Source organism: Girardinichthys multiradiatus, chromosome 17 (assembly GCF_021462225.1).
Source record: "Girardinichthys multiradiatus isolate DD_20200921_A chromosome 17, DD_fGirMul_XY1, whole genome shotgun sequence".
NCBI classification, from domain to species: Eukaryota; Metazoa; Chordata; class Actinopteri; order Cyprinodontiformes; family Goodeidae; genus Girardinichthys; species Girardinichthys multiradiatus.
In genome coordinates this window covers 30,561,384-30,575,327 of record NC_061809.1, presented here as the reverse complement: position 1 = coordinate 30,575,327, position 13,944 = coordinate 30,561,384, and the positions used below count along the sequence as shown (strand labels likewise).

Here is a 13,944-nt window from a genome sequence, read left to right as displayed (position 1 = left end):
TCTTTTCCTCACGATGATGTCAAGATTTCATATGTCCTAGGGTTATTAACTGGAAAAGCACTTTGGTGGGCAGAATCTAGATTTAATGATTGTAATCAGTTTGGATGTAACTATGATGAATTTATCAAAGAGTTTAAGCAAACATTTGCTCAAGAGACTGATCAGACTCACATTTCACGCCGCCTGTGGGCACTACAACAACAGAACAAACCTTTAACTAAGTTCTCCACAGATTTCCGCACATCGGCAGCAGCTTCAGGTTGGGATCAGTCGCCTCTTAAAGCAAAATTTTTTCAGTCGTTGGACGAGGCCGTAAAGGACGAGTTAGTCCTGTTGGATGAGCCCAAAGAATTAAACGATTTAATTGCCCTAGCTATAAGAATCGATTCACGAATGAAGGAGAGAAAAATAATCCGGTCTGGGCGATTGGTAAATAAACCACAATCACCCTCAGGCTCTAGATCTACTTCCGCAGCACCTCAGCCGCTCTGTTCTGCAGAACCAGAACCCATGCAACTAGGGAGGACCAGGCTTATTCCTGACGAGCGACAGCATCGAAGGGAAGCTAATCAGTGCTTCTATTGTGGTTCAGCTGATCATTTTGTGTTTACCTGCCTTCTTCGGCCAAAAGGCGGGGTCCATCAACTGTGAAGGTGAAGCCGGTGGACCGACTTTATAGCTCCAAGACCCCTAGATTTACCTTGCCTGCCACCTTGTTATTTAATAATGAACTTATCAGCCTGTCAGCCCTAATCGATTCTGGTAGCGATCAAAATTTAATTGATCGAACCCTAGTCAGTAAATATCAGACTGAAACGGAACCTCTCCCCGTGCCACGTCAAGTCCAAACTCTGGATGGAAATTCTCTCCACAGCATTACCCACCAGACCAAACCACTCGAACTGATAATATCAGGTAATCACAGAGAATATATTTTGCTTCTTGTTTTTCCCATCTCTCAGAGTTCTGTAGTTCTAGGCTTTCCCTGGCTGCAGATTCATAATCCTCATCTTAACTGGGCAGAAGTTCGAGTCGAATCCTGGTCATCTAAATGTTTGTCTCTTTGTTTACAGTCAGCTGTTTCACCTAACATCCCGGTTATGGACCGTAAGGGGGAGGAGCCTTCAGATCTCACTCAAGTTCCCTCTGAATATCATGACCTGAAAATGGTTTTCAGCAAATCCAGGGCCCTCTCTCTCCCTCCTCACCGGCCCTATGACTGTGCAATTGATCTTCTTCCTGGAGCACCTTTACCATCAAGTCGGCTATATAATATTTCTCAGCCTGAATGGATTACCATGGGGAAATATATTTCTGAGTCTCTGGCATCTGGAATCATCCGCCCATCATCCACACCACTTGGTGCTGGTTTTTTCTTCGTCTGCAAAAAGGATGGATCATTGCGCCCATGTATTGATTACCGTGGACTTAATCAGATCACAGTTAAGAATAAATATCCCTTACAATTACTCTCATCTGCTTTTGAACGAGTCTATGGTTCCACTGTGTTCACTAAGTTGGACTTACAAAATGTTTACCAACTCGTCCGGATTCGCAAGGGAGACGAGTGGAAGACAGCATTTAAGACGCCCCTAGGGAATTTTGAATATTTGGTTATGCCGTTTGGACTTAGCAATGCGCCTGCAGTGTTTCAGGTGTTAGTGAACGATGTGCTGAGAGATTTTTTGAATATATTTGTTTTTGTTTACTTAGATGACATTCTCATTTATTCTAAGAACATCATCGAATAAGTGCTCTGGAGAAGGCTGAGGAGCCATCTTTCTAGGGCTAAACAGAACCATCTGCTCTAAATTTGCAACAGAGGAACAACTGAGGGGTCTGAATACTTTTATCAGAACACAAACCAATTAATTTAAACAAGGCTCTAAAATTGACATCAACATTCCACCGTTTTAATTATAAATGAACCTTATTTAATGTGTGATTGACACTGACAAAATAGGAACGTTACTGGGTTACAATGAATAAATATATAACAAAATTAATAAAAAAGTAGATACTGAAACTGATTATTAGAAGGGAAAAAAATCAATAAAATTGAAAAACGAAATTGATTTAAAAAGTAAATTATGAATAATGTAAAAGGAAACTAATGTTTTGAATACTTTCATCTGGTCATACAGAGAATCAGGTCATAAACCCAAAGCATTTAAACAAAGCAATGAACATTTTCATCAACAGACCCTTGAGACCTTCGAAGCAGAATTATCTTGGATCCACTTACAGATTCTAATGGAGGACTTTTTGTTCTGATTGTCATTTCATGCTGCATCTTTCTTCCAGCTGAGAACAGCGATGCAGCATGCCCTGTCCACCCTGACAGCTCTTACGGATGCCCTTGCTGCTGACCACGCCTGATTCTGATTGGTTCTGATGGCTCTCAGGTAATGGCTGGAAGACGCTCCTAATCCTCATGCTTCTCTCTTGCTGTGTGGTTCCCTCCTAAAGTGGTTGGTGAGAGATTTCATAGATGTTCAGACTGTAGAATACACCTTTCTCTCCCACTCTGATTCTGACCAACCTCACCTGTCAGACTGACGACTAATGACTCTGATCTCTTCTCTGAGGATGATGTTAATGTGTTCTTTCTTTGTTTTTTCATTTAAACATTACTTTCCTCCTGCAATGCTTTGCTAAAACAGAAATAACTGTTTCACAAAAACAAATTCTTTCTTTTCTGCAGGTCTGTGTGTGATGGTTGTTTCACTCCCTAACATTTTCCTAACATGTGTGAGTTGAAATTTTACTATATGATTAATGTGTTGTTCGCGAAGGTCTCATAACTGTGTTGAACTTATGATTTATATTATACCATACCAACTTTATTTATAAAGCACATTATACACCGACAGGACCAAAGTGCTGTACACAATCATAAAAACAATGCAAAATGGAAAAAGATTGAATATAAAATACATATTAATGTACAGACACAATAAATCAAGTAAAAACATCTCAGATTTTGCCAAACGCCAAAGAAAAAAGATGGGTCTTAAGGAGGGACTTAAAAACAGTGAGTGAAGAGGCCTGTCTTATGCCCAAAGGAAGATCATTCCAAAGCTTGGGAGCTGCCACATAGAAAGCACGGTCCCCTCTGAGCTTGCATTTTGTTTTTGGCACCTTCAGGAACAACTGATCAGCTGACCTGAGGGAACGTGACGGTGTGTAAGAATGTAACAGCTCAGACAGATAGGGAGGGGCAAGGCCATTAAGAGCTTTAAAAACAAATAAAAGGATTTTAAAATGAATCCTAAAATTTACTGGCAGCCAATGTAAGGAAGCTAAAATAGGGGAGATATGATCAAATTTTTGGGTGCCTGTTAAAAGACGAGCAGCAGCAATTTGTACCCTCTGGAGCTGGGAAACATATAAATCACTGACTCCTATATAAAGTGCATTGCAGTGATCCAGCCGTGTGGTCACAAATGCATGGATTATTGTTTCGAAATGCTGTCTGGAAAGGATATGTTTTACTTTGGCTAGCTGCCTTAAGTGGAAGAAACTGGATTTTACAACGGCTCTAATATGTGCTTCCATCTTAAGACCAGCATCCATCTTGACCCCTAAATTTGTGATAACCGGCTTGACATACTGGGCCAGAGAGCAAAGATTAGTCGGGAAATCTGTAGTCGATCTGCCAAAAATCACTACCTCTGTCTTATCTTCATTTAGTTTCAAGAAATATAGGGCCACCCAGGCCTTCAAATCATCCAGACATAATTGCAGAGACCGAAGAGAAGTGGAGTCTGCATTTTTTAGTGGTAAGTATATCTGTGTGTCATCTGCGTAACAATGAAAAGCAATCCCATATTTTATAGAAATAGAGCCAAGAGGGAGGAGGTACAGCAAAAAAAGAAGAGGGCCTAAAACTGAGCCCTGTGGGACACCACACGACAGTGGAGCAGAGGGTACCTATGGGCATTAAGACAGACACAAAAAGTACGGTTGGCCAAATATGATCTAAACCAACCCAGAGCTTTGTGACCGATGCCCACCCAATGTTCCAAGCGGGAAAGTAAAAGGCCATGATCAACTGTATCAAAAGCAGCTGATAAATCCAACAGTACCAAAACAACGCAGTCACCAGAATCCGTTGCAAAAAGTACATCATTAAAAACTTTTAAAAGAGCTGACTCTGTGCTATGAAATGGTTTAAAACCGGACTGAAAAACCTCTAGAATATTATGTACTTCAAGATAATCCATTAGCTGATTATAAACTACCTTCTCAAGAATTTTCGAAATAAAAGGCAGTTTAGAGATGGGTCTATATTTTGCCAGCACAGTGGGATCCAAAGATGGTTTCTTGAGTAGAGGCTGCAGAATTGCATGTTTCAGAGTTTTAGGAACAACACCTGAGGACAAGCTACTATTTACAAGAGCAAGGACAGAAGGGCCTATTGTAAGAAAGACATCTTTATATAATCTAGGTGGAATAACATCATCCAGAGAACCAGTGTATGTCTTTACTTTATTATGCTTATTGTAAGTATAATAGGCTTCACTGCTTCTACACTCTGAAGCTCATCTGCCAAAGCTGGTTTTGGCAGCTGCAAGAGAGAAAGAGAGGCTAGTTCTCACAGTCTCGTAAATCCAGCATTTTTGCACTTCTCCTGTCCTCCTCTGATGCAGAAGCTCTGTGTTACAGCCTTCAGCTTTCATCTCGTACAACATACTTTAATAAACTGGACCAGGTGATTCTAACCTTACTAGATAATTTTATTATTCCACCATAGGACCACAGCGGAGCAGCAGCAGGAGGGAGTAGGAGTTGTGGAGTCATTATATGTCTAAGCTCTTTGTGAGCAGGATTCGGGTGGATTAAGGTAGATGACCCGCTCAGGTAAATCTTAGACATCCGGATTAGATCTGAAGTCACAGAAACATAAAAGTTCTTTGAAGCAGATCTCAGAGCTGCAGCCCTGCAGTCTTACACATTTACATTGGAAAAAAGATAACTCAGTGACAGCTGTTATTTTATTGTCCAAACGAAAAGAAATACATGTTTAAATGTGAAGCAAAAAAAGAGCAAGAAACACTTTTCTTCTGAGATTAAAGTATGATCGATAAGTCTGATAAGATCATTTCTAAAATCTAATTAACAATCCTCTTAAATAAGAAAAATGTTAAAAATGATCTTCAGGGAGCTGAATGATTGTTGGTTTATGGTGAATAAAGATGTCATCATATTGAGTAATAGTGACTGTACTGTGTGCTAACCTGAAGCTTAGTGTGCTTCAGGTTGGTCTGAGGGAGCCGTTAATCACTGAGCTCTGAGCAGAACAAACATTTATCTTTGTCTTCATTTGCAAAGATTGTCCCAAAATAAAAACAGTCACTAATCTGATCAGCCAATCACTGCTCACCAGTCATCAGAGGATTGTGTAGAAACTTACATAATTAACATCAATTCATTTTCTATGAAACTTAACATATTTCCTACAGAAAAATGTGGATTTGCTGCAGTTTTTCCAAGGAAAACTCACAGATTCAACCATTAAAAACCAAACCGTGTCTGAAACATTAATTTTGTGTTTAAACGGGATGGGCTGTATGATATGAGTCTGTTTATTTTGTGTCTTTACTATAAGAAGATTAAAGTGTCCGAAGCATTTAATCCGTAAAGTTTGTGAAAAGCTGGGTAGATTATCTTTCCTTTAAGTGGTTTATGGGTGTATATAAGGAGGCTGAAGGCACTCGCTGAGATAGGAAAAGCTCAGGGTAAAGATGGGGAAACACTTTCATCTGTATGAGAACATCTCCAAAGTGGACCCCTTTGAGGGGTCCCAGCATTACCTGGCCCCATCGTGGGCATTTCACCTGCAGGCCCTCTTCATGGGTTTCGTCTTCTTCACAGGGACGCCGTTAAACTTTTCGGTCCTCCTGGCCACAGCTAAGTACAAGAAGCTCAGAGCTCCTCTAAACTACATCCTGGTCAACATCTCCTTAGGTGGCTTCATCTTCGTTACCTTCTCCGTCAGCCAGGTGTTCCTCGCCAGCGTGAGGGGCTACTACTTCCTGGGTTACACCTTGTGTGCGCTGGAAGCTGCCATGGGCTCCGTAGCAGGTAAGGTTGAAAGTCAGAGGTTCTGGTTATTGTGGTGAAGGTAGGTGATGAGCTCTGATGTTCTCTTTGCAGGTCTGGTGACATCCTGGTCGCTTGCTATGCTTTCCTTCGAGAGATACCTGGTGATCTGTAAACCATTTGGAGCCTTCAAGTTTGGCAGCTCTCACGCTGCCGCTGCTGTGGCCTTCACCTGGTTCATGGGGGTGGGTTGTTCCAGCCCACCTTTCTTTGGCTGGAGCAGGTAGGTCTCCTCCAGCTGTTGGACCTTCTGTCCAAGTGAGTCCTGATCTTCTCCAGCTGATGCAATGATTGTGTGCAGGTTCATCCCTGAAGGGCTGGGTTGCTCCTGCGGGCCTGACTGGTACACCAACAACGAGGAGTTAGGAACCACCAGCTACATGTACTTCCTGCTGATCACCTGCTTCTGCATACCTCTGTCCATCATCATCTTCTCCTACTCCCAGTTGCTGGGAGCTCTGAGAGCTGTGAGTCCATCAGTCCACCGTGACATGTTTCATAAAGGTTAGGGCAGAGGACAGGAACTTCTTTTCAACAGGTCAGGGAAAATGAGGCAGTGAAGCTCAACAAAGAGCTGCTGCAGAGGTTGTTAGTTGCATCATCTGGTTCTTCAGGGGTTTCCAATGTGTTCTCCTGCAGGTTGCAGCCCAGCAAGCAGAGTCTGCATCCACCCAGAAGGCAGAGAAAGAGGTATCAAGGATGATCATTGTGATGGTGGGCTCCTTCGTCACCTGCTACGCACCGTACGCACTGACAGGTCTTTGGTTTGCCAACTCTACAGCTGTGGACAAAGACTATCGGCTTGTCACCATCCCGGCATTCTTCTCCAAGAGCTCCTGCGTCTACAACCCTCTCATCTACATCTACATGAATAAACAGGTGAGGAGGACCAACCTGATTCTGGTATCTGAAACAGCTAAGTATCACATTTTGTAGAGATATTCCTGTCCATGTTCTTTTTCCAAAAACAAAAAGACTGCCTACCTTCACCTGAACCTGTACAAAGCCAAACATGAAGATCAAATTCTAATCACTGTTTCTCCATCTCCAGTTTAATGCCTGCATCATGGAAATGGTGTTTGGAAAGAAAATGGAGGAAGCTTCTGAAGTGTCTGCAAAGACTGAGGTGTCCACAGCTTCGTAATGTTTGGAGCAAACCTCAGAAGGACGTGACTTCCCCAAAGGACTTTTACATATCTGACTTCAAATGATCTACAGAAAACGCCACCATGTAAATAAAGTTTATATATAAGACACCAGATGATATTTTATTGTAGATTGCATTAGTTTAGATAAAAGCAACAAAAATCTAATAAAAATGTATTCAATTTATCCGTTTGTCCTCACTTCTGCAAAAAGACAAGTCGCAGGTTAAAATCTCTTTGCACAGCAGTAAACCAATGTTTTATTCTTGCAAAACAATCTATTATAATGCAACAAAGGAACAAATGTGAGGAGATCCAAACCAGAGGCTGAGTGCAAACTGCCAGAAGGTGTAAAATAGTTCTATCGAACTTCCTGATTTTCTTTTTTTAAATTAAAGCTCTCAACGTTTAGAACAGCTGAGAGTTAAATACGCTCACTGACAGAACCTGCTCTGCATCCTCAAGAACCGGGCTGATCTGGAGGTAAATGATTAGCTTTGCAACCAGCTGGTACATCTAGAAGGGCCACCAGAGGGCAGCAGTGGTGGCATCAGAGGGTCTGATAGTCAGACGGAACCACCCGGCATGATGTAAAACCATAATGACGCCTGTCACACTGCATCCAGAGCTGGTAATACTGTCTGGGAAGCCATCCTGTTTCTGCTGACCTTCACTCACTCTTCTGACTGCCTGTAGGTCCTCTCCTGCTCTCTGGTGGCCACTCAAGATGTGCCAGCTCTTTGTAAATCAAACCACCTTCATCCCAGACACTGGTCTGCACATCGACCCCTTACATCCAGATCAAACATCGTGTTGTCCTCATTTGGACCTTCCGTTCAAAGGTTTTAAGTCTTAAACCTCTCACCTCAATGTTCTATAACCTTGTCCTGTAACATCTGAATCAATTGGCTTCATTACCTCACCACCAGGTAATAAGAAGAAGCAGGGACAAATCTAAAAGCTGCAGGACTTGGAGTTTTGGAGGGGGTGGGAATTAGCCAGGTACTGCTAATCAGATGATAATTAATTAATTGGATCAGAGGTCAGAATCTAAAGAGAGCTCCATCTAAGATACTTGAATCCTATTTAAGTATCTCAGATGAAGATACTTCAATCCCATTATGCACGGCTATGTTTGTGGAAAACCAAACAGCATTTCAGCAAGAACACATCAATCTAACGGTGAAGCACGGTAGTGGAGGACTGATGAGGTGGGCTTGTTGTGCAGCACAAGCCAGAAAAAGACATATTTGGTTTGAATTATCTCAGTGAGGACCAGAAACAAACTAAAAGTCCTGAAGGTCTTCCACAGACATTCAGATATCTGCCAGACAGACTGCATCACAAACATTAGAACTTTGAAATAAATTACTGGGGGATTCGTGCCGGCACCTTGGCACCCATCCCCTTCTCCCTAACATATGCAAAGCTACACATCAGTAGGATCCTAATGTGTGAAACGATGCACCTTACAGGCATGGGGGGAGCACAATGCCGTGCCCCCATCTGTTGGCCCCGACCTGCACCACAATTTAAAAACACTAGAAACACTTATGGCTTTGGGGTGGGGGAGACTGCTGTTAGCAGGCAATAGGGTCTCACATATCCCAGCCACAACACTAATATTAATGCAGTTTATTGTATTGTATTGGTTTATTTGTCATATGCACGTTAACACACAGTCAACAATTCAATGAAATGCTTGGATAAGAAGAGCTGAAAACAATAGTACTAATGGCGTGCAATAAAAAAAGTACACATCATGCAGCAGCAATTAGCTAATAAAGTGTCATAAATGTGATTTGGTGCAGTATTATTGTCCAGAGTTTGGTAGTGTGACAGCTTGTGGGTAATAACTGTCTTTAAGTCTTTTTGTTCGTGCTGGCAGGCACCTGTACCGCCTGCCAGAAGGTAGCAGATGGAAAAGTCCTTTTGCTGGGTGAGTGTGGTCCTTGATGATGCTGCGTGCTTTACGCAGACATCGACTGCGGTAGATGTCCTATATGGGGGAACACTGCTGCCAGTGATTACCTCTGCCGTTCGCACCACCCTCTATAGTGCTTTTCGTTTCTGATGGGTGCAGTTCCTGTACAACACTGTAATACAGCCCGTCAGCAGGCTCTCAATAGTGCAGCTGTAGAAGTTTGTGAGGAAGCTGGTGTTCAAACTGAACTTCCTCAGCCTTCTCAGAAAATAGAGTCTCCGTCAGGCTTTCTTGACTACAGTGTCTGCATGTACTGTCCAGGTCAGTATGCCAACCTCAACGTTATTAATATAGATGGGGGAATGCTGAGCTCTACACTGTCTCCTAAAGTCCACTATCATGATCACTGTATGCAAACCTCTGACCACAGTTTAGGTGTGTAGTTAAATCTATAAGTTTACAAACTGACATGTTTTAATCACTGAGAAATACTAGTCTCAGTGTGTTTTTAACACCTATATGGGAATAAAAACTGAAATGTCAATAGCCTTTAATTCACTGCCAGTGGGTCTTGATGTTTGGTAGCCCATAAGGTTATGGATGGGTGTTATAACCAATAATTTCTAATCCAAGTAACATTCAAGTACATAAAAACATCTTTTATGCAGAGTTGGGATTTTGCTATTAATGGGCTGAATACTTCTGTGAGCAAAAACAGCCATACAGCTGATACCTAGAAAATGCTGCGTTCCAGAAGAGCATCCTGGTTCTGATTGTTTAAGTGGATCAGACAACTCGTTTCTGATCCTATCTAAAACCAACAAAATCTACTTAAACCATACCAAGATAAACCTTTCAGCTTAGGAGTCACAGAAGCAGCTTAACTTGGACTTGCGCAAGCTCTGTTACATAGATTACTTTGAGATAAAGTCCATGGACATCATCTTGCTCATACTACACATTAGGTAAATGTCCATTCTCTGAGTTAACATGTTTGATGTTTTAACATCACTGAGTTTAACTGGAAATATTGAACAATTTCAGTTAAGATTCCAACTTATGCACATCTACATTTTGTTTTTGACAGGCTAGCAGCCTCATCACAAGCATGGACAGAAGCTAAGTCAAATAAAATCTCCTCATCCCATTAGAATCTTTAGAGGACCCTTTAGGTTTAGGTCCTTGGGGCTTCTGCACTGTGGCTGCTGGGTGGTTCCCCTGGGGCTCTCCTCTGCTCCGCTATTGAATATTCTTATGGAGAAACCTTATATACACAAGGGCACTCACACTTACGCCCTCAGGTGGTAACAGATACACAGATATACTCTATATTGGGCTGCAGTCGCCACTAAATACATCTTGCATTCATGTACTTTTCAGTAACATTGCTGTTGTTATACATATGCGTTTCTGCAGATGTAGAAGCAGTCTTCTAGGGTGTTATCTTGTATTCTGTGTGGGTGTATGCTCCACTTGTGAAAGTATATCTGTTGGGCTTCTTGGTACTCGGACACCAATTCTGATCTATGCTGCCACGTTAAAAAAATAAAATCAGCAATTTAATTTTTCTGAAGAACCAGAAAGGTCCAGAGTCCTTTCAACCATTCAACAGTGAAGCTGCAGATCAGCAGAACATCTGAAACCTTCAGTCAGCTGATCTGAATCACAGGCTCCTTATGAAGATATGTCATAAGGTTCTTCAAGCAGAAATAGAGACACAAGTTTAGTTTAGGAAGTCATGAAGATGACCAGAGAGCTGTTCTGGTCAACCTGCCTAGGAGAGTTGACTGTAAGGTGTTGGAGCTTCAGTTTCAGGAGGAGCAGCATGGTTTAACTCCAGATCATCACTGCATCAGATCTTTGGCCTCACAGCAGTTCTGAGGAGGTAATGGGACTGTGGTTGACAGCTCTTCAAGGGATCTACATTTGGAGAAAGGCTTATGACCATGTCCCTAGAGGCATTTTGTTGAACCGGCTGCAGGACCATCAGGTGCCCATGGTGCTTTTAAGGACCACCTGGTGTCCTTGTATACCCAAATTAAGAGCTGAGTCTGCGAGGATGAAAGTCAGCTTCTCCAAGTCTGAGGCCATGGTTACCCAGAAGGTTCCCTCCAGGTCAGGTTCATTTCCTGCTCCAGTTGGAGGAGTTTCAAGAACCTGATGGTCCTCAGTGATGTCAGGGTGGAGCAGAATGGTTAGATGGGTCAGAGCCTTAACCATATCATTGCTCCAGTCTGTGGTGGTGAAGATGAGCTAAACCTGAAGGTGAAGGCTCTGCTGCATCTATGTTCCAACCCTCACCTATGGTCCTGAGATATGGATCGTGGCTGAAAGAACCAGAACCTGGATAGAACCAGCTGAAATAAGCCTCTTCTGTACGGTGACTGTGTTGTTCTGTCCGATAATTAATCACACTGAGCCATTATGAGCAGCTCAGTGTGAGAACGGAGGATTAAAACCCAGGCAGAAGTGTGTGAGAAAATCAGCATTCCTTTCTGCTGCTGATCCCGTTAAAATCAGGAAAAAAACAACAACAAGCAGGTTGATAAAGCTGCTCCAGCGTGATCTCCAGATCTAAAATATATCAATAATTAAACATGTTTCAGCCGTTCAGAGGAGAAATGTTCATCCTCCCTGACAAGACACTAAGACTCAGCATCACTGAGCAGAAAGAAGAAAACGGCCTGGAAACCAGAGTCTTCTCAATCATTCAACAGTGAAGCTGCAGAACAGCAGAACATCTGATACCTTGTTCAGTCAGCTGATCTGAATCACAGTCTCCTTACGAAGATCTGTCACAAGGTTCTTCAAGCAGAGATAGAGACACAAGGATAGTTTAGGAAGTTATGAAGAAGTTATTATGGATTTCTCTCCCAGGCCTGTTACTTCCATGCCCTGATCCCAGAGAGGTACAGGCCAGATGAAGGTCATGTTTTTATAATTTGAGACTCTGGAGCAGCAACAATTAGACACAGAAATGACGGTTTGAAAAGAAGTTATTGTATAATATGTATAATGATGATTTTCTTCACCATGCAAAAACATGAAAAGATGAGAGCCTGATTACCACTCGTGAGCATAACAACCCGCCGTCTGCTTCAGGGAACCAGCTTCTCTTTAAGCTCCTCCTGATGAGCCTTGATGAGCTCCAGCTGTGGAGACTTCACCCTGGAAGGAAGGAGGAGGAGAGACACAAACACCAACCTGCACTCAGTGTTTTGGACAATGAAGGGAATGTCTTTGTGGCCATGAGAACGTTGTTACCAAGTTATGGAAAGCTCTGGAAAAATGTCTGGAAGCATGGATAGGTTGAAGCCCAGGCAGAACAAACAGGAAACAAGAAGGTGCTGCCTGAACCCAAACAGAATCATTGAGGAGCAGAAAGAGCTTCAGCTCTGATGGCAAACAGATCTATGATAGGTCTGGAAACCTTTGTGAAAGGAGAGCTTCATGGTCAGATGGACTCTGTGTTTCTCTAGACAGAAACGCTAAGATGTTTCTTCAGGTAGAAAAATGTGTCCGTGTGATGAAACATTTCAGCTCTGCTGCAACAAATGAAACATCAGCTCACTGAGTTAGATGATCCTTTATCTTCTGTGTTTCAGCTCATATTTATTGGACCAGAAGCTCTACTTTAGTGACTGAGTCTGGAGGACGTGTTGCAGAGGTGATGAATGGTTCTGCTTTGCAGATGATGAAGGACTCAGAGTAGATAATGAAAGACAGGACCGCTAATCTCCCTGAAGCTAAAACAGACAAATCTAAAACACAATAACTTAATCATTCTGCATCGCTCCAGTTCTTCCAGCAAGCATCTGGAATACTGATCCACCTACTCCGTGATGGTCCTTCTCAGATGGCTCCGGGCCCAAAGAAACTGGTTCCTCCTCTGAGGTTAACATCATGCTGCTTTTCTGCTCAGTTAGGTTGGAGAATATAACGGTACCGTACAGCTGGATGAAGGTTCTCCTCCCTGCTCCATGTGGTTCTATCAGCTGCTGACGGATCAGGGTTCTTGATGCCGTCTGAGGGATTCCTTGGAGGCCCTGCAGAGGGACAAGCAGGGAAAACCTTCCTAATGTCTCTGTGAGCAACTTTGTTTTTCATGTTTCTCACACATTGTTGCTCATTCTCATTATTATTATTGTTGTTACCTCATTATTGGGCCGTTCTGTTCTTTACTCTGAGTGTGTTTTAGTCTGAGCTGCAGGAATGGATTTCTGTTCACAGATAACATGAAGCTAACACGATTAAATGTGGAATATCTCCGTCTGTGAGGAATGAAGCAGTCTCCTAACTTTCTGGGATTCAGGTTGTCATTTATCAGGAAACGTGCAGCAGACGGAAGAGTTTGGCCTCGTTTCTGTTCCCATCTCCTGGGCTGTTTGTGGCGTCACGCTGGGATTACACTGAGGTCATGTGACGTCTTGCTGCGAGTGGACGTTAGGGGGGTTGATGATGAAACTCCGGGTAACCTTCCTGCAGTCTCTGCTCATTAATCCGGTCTGGTTTGCCATCTGACAGCTCGTACCTGCAGATCTGAGCTGTGGTGACGGATTCCTCTGCTCTTGGCTCCCTTTTCTAATTATCTCCTGCCTGGCCTCCTTCTCTCGGCCTCCTGCTCCTCTGGATGGATGACAGCCGGGTGGGGGCGGAGGAGGATTAATTAAGAACAGCTTCGGGACTCAGTGGGTCTGATGGATGACGGCCTGCTTGTGTTTATGAGAAGTGGTGTCAGGAAACTCTCTGATTCTGTTTAACATGGATGCC

General features: G+C 42.8%; 1 protein-coding gene across 1 annotated transcript; it reads left to right on the top strand.

The window, feature by feature from the left end:
• The first annotated feature begins 5,730 nt into the window (after positions 1-5,730).
• On the top strand, positions 5,731-7,437 carry LOC124882961 (putative violet-sensitive opsin). Its single transcript, XM_047389692.1, has 5 exons — positions 5,731-6,087; positions 6,160-6,328; positions 6,407-6,572; positions 6,745-6,984; positions 7,157-7,437. Exons 1-5 carry the CDS (start codon positions 5,748-5,750, stop codon positions 7,247-7,249), a joined length of 1,008 nt encoding a protein of 335 aa, XP_047245648.1. The 5' UTR covers positions 5,731-5,747; the 3' UTR covers positions 7,250-7,437.
• The last annotated feature ends 6,507 nt before the right edge of the window (positions 7,438-13,944 follow it).

Coding starts and splice junctions, on each gene's coding strand:
- LOC124882961 (XM_047389692.1), top strand. CDS start 5,748: ATGGGGAAACACTTTCATCTGTATGAGAACATCTCCAAAGTGGACCCC. Junction 6,088..6,159: donor TGCCATGGGCTCCGTAGCAG/GTAAGGTTGAAA, acceptor TTCTCTTTGCAG/GTCTGGTGACATCCTGGTCG. Junction 6,573..6,744: donor TGCTGGGAGCTCTGAGAGCT/GTGAGTCCATCA, acceptor GTTCTCCTGCAG/GTTGCAGCCCAGCAAGCAGA.